Source organism: Rhea pennata, chromosome 1 (genome assembly GCF_028389875.1).
Source record: "Rhea pennata isolate bPtePen1 chromosome 1, bPtePen1.pri, whole genome shotgun sequence".
Lineage (NCBI taxonomy): Eukaryota > Metazoa > Chordata > Aves > Rheiformes > Rheidae > Rhea > Rhea pennata.
The window spans coordinates 146295758-146310529 of NC_084663.1; the positions used below are offsets into that span (position 1 = coordinate 146295758).

The following is a 14772-nucleotide window of genomic DNA, read 5'->3' on the forward strand; positions in this document are numbered from 1 at the left end:
GTTTCACATAGCAAAGCTCTGTATTAGGAGCATAGTTGCATATTTCACATGTATTAATTTAAAGCAAAAAACACTCTCTTTTGGACTCTACAACAAATTTTTCCATGAGTAACAGTCTTATCCCAAAGTCTTCAAATTTTAACTTTATGCCTGATGAGCATCTTGGTGTTAGCTTAAAGTTGAGACCTTTTTTTTTTCTTAGCATTCATTCATGTCTCTCTTTTTTTTTTCTCCTCAAGATCAGTGCTTTTGCCTGTGTGCTCCTGTCAAAAGTCTGCAATAACTTTTGGCTTTGATTAGTGTAACTTGCTTAAAACTAAGACTTAAAATTACTTAGAATTAAATTGCAGATTTTCATTGCTGACTTTAACAATAACTTGAATCTTCACTGTGTTGAGTACTGCCACATATCAAGACCAGGGTGTTGATATTCTGATGTGATGCAGGTTTTCTGCAAATTTGTCTTTGCTTCTTTCTGGTTTTGAGGAGGGGATGCTCTTCAACTTTGACATTTCTGCTCTTTTCAAGACTTTGAACCCTCCTGTCTGAAGCGTTGCTACAGTTATATTTGATACGTAGTCATTGCACACTGGAGTAGGTTCAATATTTCTTCCGTTTCCCTTGAAAGACGGAAAAGGAAAACTTCTCCAGCAGCTTCCAAATAATGTGCCAGGAAAAAAAAATTATGGCCATTGCAAATACATACAGTGACTGTATAGGTATTAATGCTTCGTCATACATGCTTTCAGTTGTCACCTTGGTGCTTCCTGGACATAGGACACCTTAAGCTATTTTCCTTGTAGCCAGAAACATGAGCATAGTCTTGAACATGAGCCAGCAATGCACCATTGTGGCAAAGAAAGCCAATAGTATCCTGGGCTGCATAAGGCAGAGTGTTGCCAGCAGTTCAAAGGAAGGAATCTTTCCAATCTACTCAGCCTTGGTGAGGCCACACCTGGAGAGTGCTGGGTCCGGATCTGGCTTTTCTATTACAAGACAAACATGGACATACTGGAGGGAGTCCAGTGAAGAGTCACAAAGATGATTAAGGAACTGGAATATACCTCACAGGAAGAGAGGCTGAGAGAGCTGGAACTGCTCAGCCTGGAGAAGAGAAGGCTCAGGGGGATCTCATCAATGCATATAAGTATCTGGTAAAAGTGTGTCAAGAAGATGGGGCCAGAAGTGATATCAGTGTGTCAAGAAGTGATAGGACAAGAGGCAATGGCCACAAACACATACAGGAAATTCCATCTGAACACATGAAAACATTTCACTTCTGTGAGGGTGGCTGAACATTGGAACAGGTTGCCTAGAGAGGTTGTGGAGTTTCTCTCCTTGGAGATATTCAAAGCCAAACTAGATGTGGTCCTGAGCAACATACTCTAGTTGACCCCCTGTGCAGTGGGAATTGGAGCAGATGATTTTCAGAGGTCCCTTCCAACACCAACTACTCTGCAATTCAGTGAAAACACTGGTAGGTTTGCATAGTGAAGTCCTGAGGCATCCTATTTGTGGCCTCTCTGTTAAGCTTTGTCACGTGTAGAGATTTTGGTGGTGAAAGGGGGGAAGATGTGCTACTTGTTTTCTTGCCATTCTTGGAAAGAAAAGTAAGATCTACCTTTCTGCACACCTGGAGCCTTGCACGGTGTTATATCGTGCTCTGTCTAGGATGAATTTAAAAATGCCTTCACAGAGCCTCTTCCAGTGTATCATGTAGCCAGGCAGTGATTCATCTGAGGACTCTTTGTCAGTTAATAAGACGGTGTATCTGCTCTACCCTGGAATTATTAGGGTCTTAAATTTGGCAACTGCTTCAGTTACACTAACAGTATCTACTTTACCTTTGCTTCCAAGAGCAAAAATGCAGTAAGATGAGGCAAGCTATTTCTGTAACACTTTGAGAGAACAGGAATTCAGGATTTTGCTGTGAAGTTTTTGTGGGGAAAAAAGATGTATATTATTTAAAACCTGGAAAAATGCAACTGAACCAACTGTTTTATAGACTGTGGTTCCCACAGAGTTTGGCGAATACTATAATTTTACAAGCTAAAACCAAACAGCTTAATGTGTGAATAGTTCTCTGTTAAATCCACAGTTACTAGACTGTTTTTAAACTGGAAACTAGGGTGCTTCCATCTTCTGACCCCATGCTATTTACACTCAGAGTTTCTGCGTAACCATGGTCATGCTTCTAGGACAGTGTCATAAGGAATGAAGGCATAGCACGAGAATGTAACCATGGAAACCTGACTTACTGAAAAAAAATGGAGTCAGCATTTAGATTTCTTTTTTACAAGTCTTTCTTACGTGCTGCAGTGGTCAGCCCTCTTCATATGTCAACATTTTTTTTTTCTCTTGAATAGTGAGTATCCTTTATCGTGCTTTCTACTGGAACACTCCAGTGGCCCAGAAGTAGACAGAGTTGATGTCTCCGGGTTACTATTGTGATATCCTTAATGATAACACTGAAGTGACATATCAACCTTCTTTCTTTGGTGGAGCTGCAGATCAGAATGCAGTGTATAAGTATTCACGTTTTAACAAATTTAAGTTTGTTCAGTACATGGAGTTTAGTTTCTGTAATTGTACTTGCTTGAATGTTAGGACTTGTTTTAACTAAGGGGAAAAACATCAAAGGTAGTATATAAAGTATTTTGCATAATACTTAATTTAAATATCATAGTTTGTTTTCTCCTGGATTTATGACAGTCAGACTGTGATTCCAGCAAGTATGTGAAGTTACTGGGAAAGTGTTCCATTTCTTTCCAGTAAGACACAGTTGGTATAGCATTATTGTGGCCTCCCAGCTAGTACAGAGTATTAGAGTTTAGGACTCCTTAGTAACTTTAAAACAAAATTGGGAGAACTTTTGAGTATTTTGTTCAGTTTCTTACCACTTTGTTATAACTATTCTTTGGAAGTTTAACTGCTGATTGCAAGTTTTTTGTTTAAAATATTAACAAATGTGTTCAAACTGAATAAGAAATTGTAAGTTTATAGTTAGTCCTAAGCTTATTACTAAGTTTATTCCAGCAGTAGCTCAAATTACTTTTTCTTCGTAGTTTCTTTTTTTAAAAAAAGCATATATTTATTTACTAAGGCTACCTTTCTCCCTGCCTTTTCAGAAGGCAGTGATTCTTTGAACGTGAGTATAGCCTTTTAAAACGTGGTACAGTATTGTAATATGCCTACATCCCTTGCCATTTATGTTTGTGGACTGCTTACAGTTTGTCTAATAACTCGATTTTTTCCAAAACTAGTTATTTAATGACATCAGGTCAGTAAAGCTTAGGAAAAAAAAATCTTTCTGAAATTGTATGGTTTGGAAAAAAAAGATGATAATCAGTGTGCTATTAATCTCAGTTTATTGGAGAACTGATTTTTGGAGGCACTGCATAGGTAATGGAGCACTGCATGTTTCTTAGGACAGATAAGACTGGAATATGATACTAGCTGGTGTGTGGAACCATGTCTGCTCTGCAGAGTCCTAGCTCTTTTCTCTTCCTGTTGTTAGGGCAATAATAAAGGATGCGTGTCCCGAATAGGATTGTGTCGAGGTAAGTTAGTCTGTGGGACAAGACTGAGATATGTTCTGACCATGTCTCTTTAGCTTACTTTATTGCTATGTAAAGCTAGAGCAGCTCTTCTGTTACCTGCTTACAGATGGCCCTTCTCGAGGAGGTGCCATATCTACCTTGGTCAGCATGCAGCCTTCCCAACAGAAGAGTGGATCTAGAATATGCAGGGAAGGGGGAAGGTCCCTCGGGCGAAGCCGCAACAGTTTTACGGGGTCACACTCCAGACCCCAGCTGTGGGAATGCGCTGCACAGGAAGGAGCAAGGTTTGGAGAACCCTAGCTCCATGCCAGTGTGCACTTGCACATTTAGGCTAGCTAGGATCCCTGTGGGCTGAGGCAGGCAAAGGGAGCTCAAAGATCCCTGGAAGCAAGGGAAAATGCTTGACTCCAGCTCCGGGTGCGACATTTGGCAATTCCATGTGCAGGCCACTTCAAAAGGGTATGTGTGGGCAGGGCCTTTACTGGAAACTTTTCTAGTGCTGCCATTACTATGCTAACTAAACAGAAGGAGGAAACCAATATGCAAAGGTTGAAACTGAAACTCTTAAAACAGTATTTAGATAGACAACGATGTCCGTTCATAACCCACATTTTGGGCTTTTGACTGTTTTATTTCCTAAAGTACAGTGTAATTGTTGCAACTGTGTAAGTCACTTTATGTTCTTGTCTGTTAAGCATATACTGAAAGTTGTTTTGCTCTTAGTACTTAAAAATAAATAAATAAATAAATAAAAATTACTCTGCTTTTTTTCCTACTCAGAAGATGAACATCCACTTTCCTCTAGTTTCCACTAGCTTTACTGTTTTTCATTTGTTTGGGATATTCCAGTATTGTGTTTACTGGATTTCTGGATTTTCTTTTTTTCCTTAAAGCAAACAGCTTATGAACATTTTGGCGCTTAGGAATTTCTAATGGTTTTGTTAAAGCAGGCCATTGGAAATTTGTTTGTTAATATTGGACATCTCAGAGCTTCTGTGTAGAAATCATGTAAAAGTGTACCCAGATATGTGTCCCATGTAGAAACTGTTCAGAAACATGTTACTTAATGCTTCATTTAATATTCATATTTCTAGACAGGTACAAGTCCTTCATATTATTTCTAAAATTTAGGTAAATTTAAAGCTAGAATGATGGTTTTATACAGATATCTTTAACTTCAGATAGAATTTTCATCCAAGTTTTAAATCCTTTCTTTTGTAGTTGAAATATAAAGAAATATGTACTTGAGATTTTTCTAAAATTTCTTAAATGTTTAAATTTCTCATTTTCTGTTGCACAACAGTATTTGCTTTATGTAGTATTCTGTATATTTAGCTTAAGATATTTGAGAAATGCAAGTTATGTGCTGTTGCATAGCAACTTTTGAATTGCTAGATAACACAAATTCAGCACATTCAATTACTTAGCTTGTATATTTTTTTAGGCATCCAAAAGTTACTTTACAACTCAATACACTTTTGCATAGATGAAGGAAAGGTAGAGGCTCGGTGTTGCATGCTTCTAGTGATACTACACAATTTTGGCGGCAATTACAAGGTGGAAAGTAATTACAGTTGGCTTTCCCTTACTTAAGGAAGCTTTTAGCATTTTAATTGTTCTTAAGTACCAGAAAAGTAGTTCAGCTAATACTTTCTATAGAAAACATGCATGTGAGTGTTAGACTTTGGGGGAAGAACCCCATGTATGTTTTAGGCTCCTGTCTCCCCTGCCCTGCTGAAGTAGGGGGTCTTGCCTGCCGAGACTACACAAAGCCCCCTGTGGGGGGGGTTGTCTCCCAGGCGGTCTGTGAAGCTTTTGCGGCTGTGACCCTGCCGGTGCAGTTTCATACTCGGATATGCTACAACAGTGCGTGAGCCTTCATGGATGTGTATGCAGTTAAGTCACTGCAGTCTTAGCTACATCGGAAGGTGTCTGTGTGCTAATATGTAATAAACTTGCTGTTAAATTAAAGTGACTAGTTACTGTTCACTAGATCCCTGTTTAGACACTTGGAGCGAGTTGTAGACTTCACTGTGCAGCGTGTGCTAAGAGCAGAGGGTTTTTGCATTACCTCACTCCATGAATGAGTTTTGATGCGTAAAGCTAAGAACATAGATTTTTGTAGTACAGGAATGCACCATAAAAAGGAGAGAGTTTTGTCCTCTGGAGCTACCTTCTGTGTCCTCCTAATATAGGAAGCTTAGATTCTTGGCTTAGACATGCAAGGAATGTGCCTTAACAGCAGACAGTAGAGGTACTCCCTCAAATACCTAAATGGGGATTCGCACGTTAGCTTACTCCGCATTGCAGTCTCCTGAAATGCTTTGGTGGACTGACCCCACTAAGGGCAGCCATTATGGAGGACTCAGTAAAGTCTATCCTTCCTTTTTAGGTCCTCACTTTTAAGTCTCCAGCTTTTTCATTTACCTAAGTAATTTGCCTGAGATATTGTTAAGAGTCTGTAGAATAGCCAGAAAACAGACTTCTAAGATTATATTTAATATAGCAAATTGTATTGTTTGTTTCCGTAGTTGATTAAAAAAACAAAAAAAAAAACCTAATTATCAGTTAGACCTTCGTCTCGAATAAAATTTCACAGAACTTTAGTTAGTGAGACTTTGGCCATAGGTCAAAATAAAGACACTTGTTACAGGCAATATTAGTAGGCACAGGAGAGTTCAAGAGAAGTAGTTGACAGTTAAAGTGAATCCATAAGTAGATCTACAACAGGCTGCTTGAAATTTTTTCCTTCCCTGTATTTTCAAGTACAGTGATTTTTTTGTGATATGAGTTTGTCTTTAAAAGAAAAAAAAATATGCAAAACTTGTTTTTATAATTCTTTCTTCATGAAGATTCAGAATCAATGTGAGAAATTCATAGTGGTTCTGCTGTAGCTTTTATAGCATGTTTTGAAACTTACTTAATTTTCATTAATGCCTCAACTATGCTTCTCCTTGTTCCATGGTGTATATGGGAGCAAAAACATGAATCCCTTACAAGGTACCTATTAGAGATAGTGACAGCCCTAAGGTTAGTTTTGATCACCAGAATTTCAGATATGATCTGACTTGTAGTGGAATGTTGTTTAATATGATATGCATAATCAAAATAGTGTTTGTGCATTGAAATTACTTTATTGAAACCAGATTTGACATAAACTAGAAAAGTGCGTGGTTCTTTAATAGTTTCTCCAGCTTGAAAACTGGTAAACTCTTCTCTGTGGTTAGGGGATTGCTCACTTTGCACCATGTATTTAATCTTAATAACTTCAGCTGCTTTAATTAAGAAGTTTATATTTAGGATAGTTATGAGAAATAATCCATATAACATTCACAGGTATATTGTAGGAAAAAACAAGATTATAGCAGATATCTTGAAACTTGCATTTAGACTGTAGTAGAGGGAGAAGGTGGAAGGAAAATGTGATTAGGAAGGATAAGATTATAATGATCATGCAAGTATGAAATAACTGTCACTTTGCGTACACTGGGGAGAACATTGTCACTGACCAGGATGAGAGAAATTAAAGGAACAGTAAGTTTGGAGTTGAGCTGGAAAGACATTTCATGGAGATATCAGTCATGCATAGATTGCAAGAAGAGCAAACAAGGAGCATGTTGGTGAGACCTGTGGCCGTAGCTCAGGTGTAAAAATTCAGTATTAATGAATTAGAAAAATAGTTTACCTTGATATATTTCTCTGCTTACAAATATTTCACAACTTAAATCAGAGGATCTAGAATGATTGAAAGAATGGTTATAGCATAAAATCTTGGCATTGCGAAAAATAAGTATCTGTGAAATCATATACCTGTATTTAAACTATATGAAAGTGATTCTGTTTTTCTAAACTTCTGTTCTAAAAGCTGAAGTATGAAAGAGGTTAAGATAAAAACACACACACACACACACACACACACACACACACACACACACACACACATATACACACATGCATACACAGACACACACACATTTCTTAGAGTGAGACAGATTTTTCTAAGTCTGTTTAAAAAATGGGTAGGCTAGAACTTCTTTTCCTTGGAGCAGAATACAGCTATTCCCTGTTTGTGTGGTATTTCTTTTGATTATTAGATATTGTTGGTGCTGCTTTGTTTTTTCATTGTCTTCCATCTTGGACTAGAGGTTTCAGCTCTCTTCTGTTTTATCTTGGAGCTCACTAGGGCATTTGGAAAATCATGTAGACATTGAGGAAATAGTTTTCTTTGTATGAAATATTTTCTTTCTTCTCTAGGATCATGAGATCTGAGGGGTGAAAGAGAAGGAACAAAGGTGTTATTGCTGATAAAACACCCCTCGACAGAGTTACTTTCAGAACTTGAGGATGCTTGCTCTTCTCAAGCAGCTTCATTGAAACTGATATTTAACCAGCCCATATTAACTGCTAGTTGCAGCAAGTGCGGAGTAGTACCAGTGCATCTGGTACTTCAGTTATTCCTTCACATAACCTCTGTGTGCCTCAACTTCTAAAAAAAAGGCAACTTTAAGTTAATTATCACAATATATGATGAAAATCTTGCTTCCTATATTTTTAATCTAAAACTGAGTATAAAGGGTAGGTGTCACGCCTAATCAAAATGTTAATAATGTTGTTTCATAGTTAATATTTTCCATTAATAACTAGTTTTCATAAATGAAGTGAAGGTTTTCAGGTTTCTTTTCAAAACATGATGAAATGCAATGTCCTTGGTGCTGCATGAGTCTTTGTTCTGTCCTAATTGCCTTCAGCTTTTAGCTAAATTCTTTAACATTTGCATGTTTTTTTTAAAGGTCTATGGCTTTATTAATTGCCCAGTTAGAATTTTGTTGTTGTTTATATATAGTACTGAGCACATTGAATTGCTTGGAGATGCATATTTTAAAAAATTACAACTGTATGTCATGTGTAGTTGTGGGAGAAAGGAGAGGATTTGGCAAATCTATTTAAGAGAAACATTTATCTTATTATGGTGAGGCGAGATTGTTCAGCCTGGAGGTTATCTCTGATCGTGGTTTTGTCAGTAGGGTAATTAACTAAGGAATTTTTTTTTCTCTCTCTCTTGATTAAATGACAGAATAAATATCACATAACCTAGGTCACCTGGAATCTTGCAGTTGTCTTACTAGTGATAGGGTTTTTTTTTTTTTTTTTTTTTTTTCTTTTTTTTTAGAAACATGCCTGGGTCATTTTTATTCCGTTGCATCTTCCCATTGTCAATGGCAACTGTACCTCAGTACTATACATCAAAGACTCAGTTACCTGTACAGGTTCAGTTCTGTTTTACTTTCAGCCTTGCTTTGCATCTAAATCACTCTTTCAATGAATTGAGATTTTTCAGAACTGAACAAGATTGTATCCACTGTAAAATAAAGCTGAATACTGCACACAAACAGGCTTTACCTTTCATTTACATATGACCCACAAATTAAATTGTGTGTTAAATATACTTTCATTTGATTCATTTAATGGAATCCTGTATTTAAAAAATTTCCTGATGTGTCCTGCCTGATTCAGAAATCTTGTATTTCAGTGCCTGACTAATCTCTGCCTTGCTGATGCTTTTGAATGAGCTTTGTATGTAAAAGCCCTACTAATCCTTATACTTACTGTTTGAATGTTTGCTACAGGAAGCGAGCAGCTGCAAAGCATCTAATAGAGCGCTACTACCACCAGTTAACTGAGGGCTGTGGAAATGAAGCCTGCACGAATGAATTTTGTGCTTCCTGTCCAACTTTTCTCCGTATGGATAACAATGCAGCAGCCATTAAGGCCCTCGAGCTTTATAAGATTAATGCAAAACTCTGTGATCCTCATCCCTCCAAGAAAGGAACGAGCTCGGCTTACCTAGAAAACAATTCCAAAGGTGCCCATAACAATTCCTGCAGTGACAGAAAAATGAACAAGAAGGAAATGCAAGGCCCAAGAGATGACTTTAAAGGTAAGATACTATTTCAGATTCTTCATAAAATAGAGTACGTTTCATACGCACAACAATATGCCTGTGTATTTCAGTGTGGTGGTGTTTTGTTAACATCTTAAGTACAGCACAGTATTTGACCTGTAAATGTTTGATTGCAAATTCTGAAAAATGGCTCAGCTGAACACTACTTCCAAATTTTGATCTCTACCACACCTGTGTTAACATATCTGTGCATTTGTTGCCTTCTGAGATGACTATTTTTGCAGATATGTAGGTTTGCTTAAATCCTGTTGTATGTCTGCCTCGGTTGCATTTTACCAAATGGTAAGCCTTCCAATTACAACCACCAAAGCAATTATTTACAGATAAAGTTGTTTGAGGAAGCACTAGAGAGAAAAAAGACTGTTATATAAGCTGATACGTTGATGGTTGATAGAAAATGTGCCCTTGGAGAGGTCTTTAAAAATGCATCTAACCAAGCCAAAACACATTTATGGCAACTAATTTGTAAGCTAGTGGGGGGATGCAGATAAATAAGGTTCTTTACGTGTCTCTTCAGACTTCTGTATGGTTTATCAAACCTTACTTTCTAGGATAGTAAATACATACTGCAAGGATAGTGTTGGTTGTGACCAAAATCTATGATGTGAACGAATTCCAAGCTGCTTAAATTTAAAGCCATTAACCTTTGAACAATTATTTTTTCTAAGTACTGTTGGAATAAATGGTATAAACACAAGTTCAAATTCATGGAATCATCCAAGAAAGATGGAACGATTTTCAAAATAGAATAAAAAGGCTTACAGAATCAGCAATAAAATATAGCTCTGCTTGCATTGTGCAAGAACTAAGAGGCTCCAGTCAATACTTGCATCAGTTTGTTCTTTACTTGATGCAAAAGATGGACTTCCCCCAAACTGTTTATGCTCTAAGTGGGAGGAGGAAAGGGATCCAGTGGTAGTGTTAGTCTGGCAAGAGACAAATCAGGTCTCTGTTTTGGGATAAATGCTTGTGTCTCAAATTTTTGTGCATTTTTAATAGCAGTGTGCATATATAGATTTTTTTTCCCCATCCCTCTCTCCCCAAGATAGATATCTAACAGTCTTTTTGATCTATCTCCAGAGATTCTGTTATCTAAAGCAATGACTCAGACTTCATCTGTTGCAGAATCCCAAGCACTGACCTGTCTTTGTAGCTGAATGGACAGAGAACATTAATGTGTTCCTAAAGCTCATCTGAGATTCTTAGTTACCTTTGGAATCAGATTATATCTAAGGAATCTAACACGTTAAAATTCTTTCATGATCTTTCTGCAACCACAGTTGCTGGGAAAACTGCAGTCAAATTTAAGAAAGCCAAGGAAAGGGTATGCAGCTTGCTTTTGTGTTTGACATTGAATGGAAGTTTTAAACTGAAAGAAATGCCCTTCAGAAAGAATTACTTAAATTACTCCTGTAGTGTTAAGCCCTAAAACTATTACCTATTAGGAATAATGTATCTGGAGACTCTTTTCACTATCTCATTTCTTAGATGGCTGTCAAAAAAAGAAAAATAACACAAAAGATTACAAATATATAAAAAGCATGGGTTAGAAATTTAAATTTATATCTATTGCCATTTCAAAAATCTGTATCATAATTAGGAAAACTTTTTCTCAACTCTTATCACTTAAACACTTAGGAACAGAAAGATCAGTGGACAGGCAGTGAGCAGACGTACATGACAAAGCTTCCATAAAAGATAACAAAGTTATTAATTATCTTCTCATTAAATTTGAGGGAGTGTTGTTGACAATTTATAGACCATAACTTTGTAAAAAGTGGTTTAAAAAAAAAAAAAAAACTCAGTGAAATTGAAAGGTAACTACTTTTGAATCACTGATAAGCTTGATTTTATGTATAGATTTGTCATGGAATATCACAACAAGATTTGAGGGAAGATCTGCATTTATGTTGGTAGAGCACTTAGTTGCAATAGAAGGGTGAGAAGGAAGAAAGATTGTAAAAGCTCACAAACTCGGACAGAAGTCAGCCAATAATTGACTTGAGTTAGAAGGAAGCTTTGTTTGTTTGATTTGTGCTCCATTTAATCAGTACCCAATACAGCTGTATCGGATGTTGATCGTGATTAGAACGTAATAATTGAGAGGACTATTATGGCAAGTCGGTTAGAGCATGGTCACAAGATATGACTTAAAACTGGCATGAAACTGCAAATTAAATACTATTTTATCTGGAAAGAGCATATGCTTTGTGCATTGAAGACTAGTATTGTAAAAGAACGACGGGGAAATTCTTGTTGATAGTATGGGAATTTGAAATGTGCTATATCAGTAATAAGTTTACAATTTAATGGTAATTATTATGCTATGAATAACCTTTGTGCCCTGGGGCAAATGAACTGGCGACTGTGGTCATCATTTTGAGGAACTTTGGCGTAGAACAATATCTATATCAACTGTTAAATTTCTTTTAGACCAGTTTGCTACTTGCACATGCATTGCAGAAATAAAATGGTAGATGTAGTACTAAGCTTGCATTACTTCAGAATATTTTTAGTGCTATTGCTTTTTTTTTTTAAGCAGGACAGATTTTAGTTTTGAAGCTTTTTCATTGTTTTCCTACTGATATTAAGTTCATCCCAATAGTATGACATAAGCTTAATGTCATGCTATAATCTTTCCTATGTTGTATGTACTCTGAGAATGTTTAGGTGCTCTGCAAAAATCAGATTGTCTTGGGTTTTTTTGGTTTTTTTTGTTAGTATAGGCAATCTTACTTTAAAATATTTTAACATATACTGTCTTCACCATTAAAACAGTATGCTTACTACTTTCCCAGAGGTTGTACTAGTTGTCTGGGGATACAGTTCTGTGATATGTGTTTTCAAAGCTGTAGAGAAACTCTTACACAGATTCAGTTCTAGTTCTAAGCAAAGTATACAATAAATATATAAAGCACCAAAACATGCTTTCTAAATTCTGAAAAATATATTTGGTAGTAATCCTACTGATTCTGCTGGTAGTACTCACAGTAAATCATACACCTAATGCAAAAGCATTTGCGAGTCCCAGTTAAGGATTAGCGTAGAAGGCTGTAAATGAAACTTTCTTTTCCTCTTTCCTAAAGAGAAAGGAAGATAAAATTAACAAACAGGCCAACAAATGAGTTATTTCACATTGGTGAAATCAGACAGATGTTCAGAATCCATGCGAATGATGTCTGTAAACTAGCTTATTGGTTTGAATAGCATGTTGATGAGTATACTTAAATTGCTCACTTCAGTGAGGGCGTACGTACAGAGAAATAACCCACATGCCTAACTGCGTGGAGTTTGGAAGGTAGCATACGTTTCTGAGCATGTGTTGTGTTTTTTGGAATGACTTCTGAGCATTAGTTTAGTATGAAAACTGTTGCAAAAACATTAAAAATGGAAATTAAAAAAAAAATCTTATCCTCCAATTAATATCGAGCAAAAAGTTACTGAATCTTTTCTTCAAGATTTGTTGGAGGAAAAGAGCACTGATTTCATAAGCACATGGACAGAAGAGGATGATACGATTTAGTTAGGGTATAGTTTAATGACTTGTGCATTAACTGTGCAGATTTACCAGAAGCATTGGTGCTCTGTCACACAGTTTAATTCATAAAGTCTTTTAAAGTTTAAACATCTTACTGTTTTAGTTGCTCTTGTTTAGGCAATGCAATACTATTAAACACTACTAAATGTAGATAATCAGATGAAAAAGTTTTACTAGTGCAGCTGGTTCTCCAGTTATTGACATCCATGGATTAAAGGTTAGACTAAATCACAATGAATGAAATCATAAATCTTTATGAATGAAGTTATGAAGTATATCCATCTTGAATTTATCAAGCATAGACATTGTCTTTTTCCAAAGTGTGTTAATGATGATGTCAAATGCAGATTCTTGATTAGAGTGAGTTGGAAATGTGATTTCTCTTTTTAATTTTATAGATGTGACTTTTCTAACAGAAGACAAGATCTATGAAATTCTTGAACTATGTCGAGAGAAAGAGGATTATTCCCCTTTAATCCGAGTGATTGGGAGAGTATTTTCTAGTGCTGAAGCATTGGTACAGAGTTTCCGAAAAGCCAAGCAGCACACCAAGGAAGAGCTCAAGTCTCTTCAAGGAAAGGATGAAGATAAAGATGAAGATGAAAAGGAAAAAGCTGCCTGTTCGGCTGCTGCTATGGAAGAAGATTCAGGCGCATCATCATCATCATCAAGAATAGGTGATAACACGCAGGGAGATAACAACCTTCAAAAACTAGGCCCTGATGAAGTGTCTGTAGATATTGAAGCAGTCAGGCGGGTCTATGATAGATTACTTTCTAATGAAAAAATAGAAACTGCCTTTTTAAATGCACTTGTGTACTTGTCACCTAATGTGGAATGTGACTTGACTTATCATAATGTGTACTCTCGGGATCCTAACTATCTGAATTTGTTTATTATTGTTATGGAGAATGGCAATCTTCATAGCCCAGAATATCTGGAAATGGCTCTGCCGTTGTTTTGCAAAGCAATGAGCAAACTGCCCCTTGCAGCTCAAGCAAAACTGGTCAGATTGTGGTCTAAGTATAGAGCAGACCAAATTCGGAGAATGATGGAGACATTTCAGCAGCTTATTACTTACAAAGTCATAAGCAATGAGTTCAATAGTCGTAACCTAGTGAATGATGATGATGCTGTTGTTGCTGCTTCAAAGTGCTTGAAAATGGTTTACTATGCAAATGTAGTAGGAGGGGATGTGGATACAGATCACAATGAAGAGGAAGATGAAGAACCCATCCCAGAATCCAGCGAACTAACTCTTCAAGAACTATTGGGTGAGGAAAGAAGAAATAAAAAAGGGCCTCGAGTAGACCCACTGGAAACTGAACTTGGTGTTAAAACTATAGATTGCAGGAAACCACTTATCCCTTTTGAAGAATTTATTAATGAACCACTGAATGATGTTCTGGAAATGGACAAAGATTACACTTTCTTCAAAGTAGAAACAGAAAATAAGTTCTCTTTTATGACCTGTCCCTTCATATTGAATGCTGTTACCAAGAACCTGGGATTGTACTACGACAACAGAATCCGGATGTACAGTGAACGACGCATAACTGTGCTTTACAGCTTAGTTCAAGGACAGCAGCTCAACCCATATTTGCGACTTAAAGTGAGACGTGATCACATCATAGATGATGCACTTGTGCGGGTAAGTCATACAGCAACATAGAACTTAAGTATGTTGACTTTGGCTAGTGCAAACTACACAG

The 14772-nt window shown here is 36.7% G+C and overlaps 1 protein-coding gene across 4 annotated transcripts in view; it reads left to right on the forward strand.

Annotated features, from left to right (window-relative positions):
- UBE3A (ubiquitin protein ligase E3A) overlaps positions 1-14772 on the forward strand; it is a 55633-nt gene that overhangs the window by 22562 nt on the left and 18299 nt on the right. For all 4 annotated transcript variants that reach the window (XM_062601570.1, XM_062601571.1, XM_062601572.1 and 1 more), the window contains 2 exons: positions 9188-9498; positions 13459-14711. In XM_062601570.1, the coding sequence (XP_062457554.1) occupies positions 9188-9498; positions 13459-14711 (1564 nt within the window). The remainder of the gene's footprint in view (positions 1-9187; positions 9499-13458; positions 14712-14772) is intronic.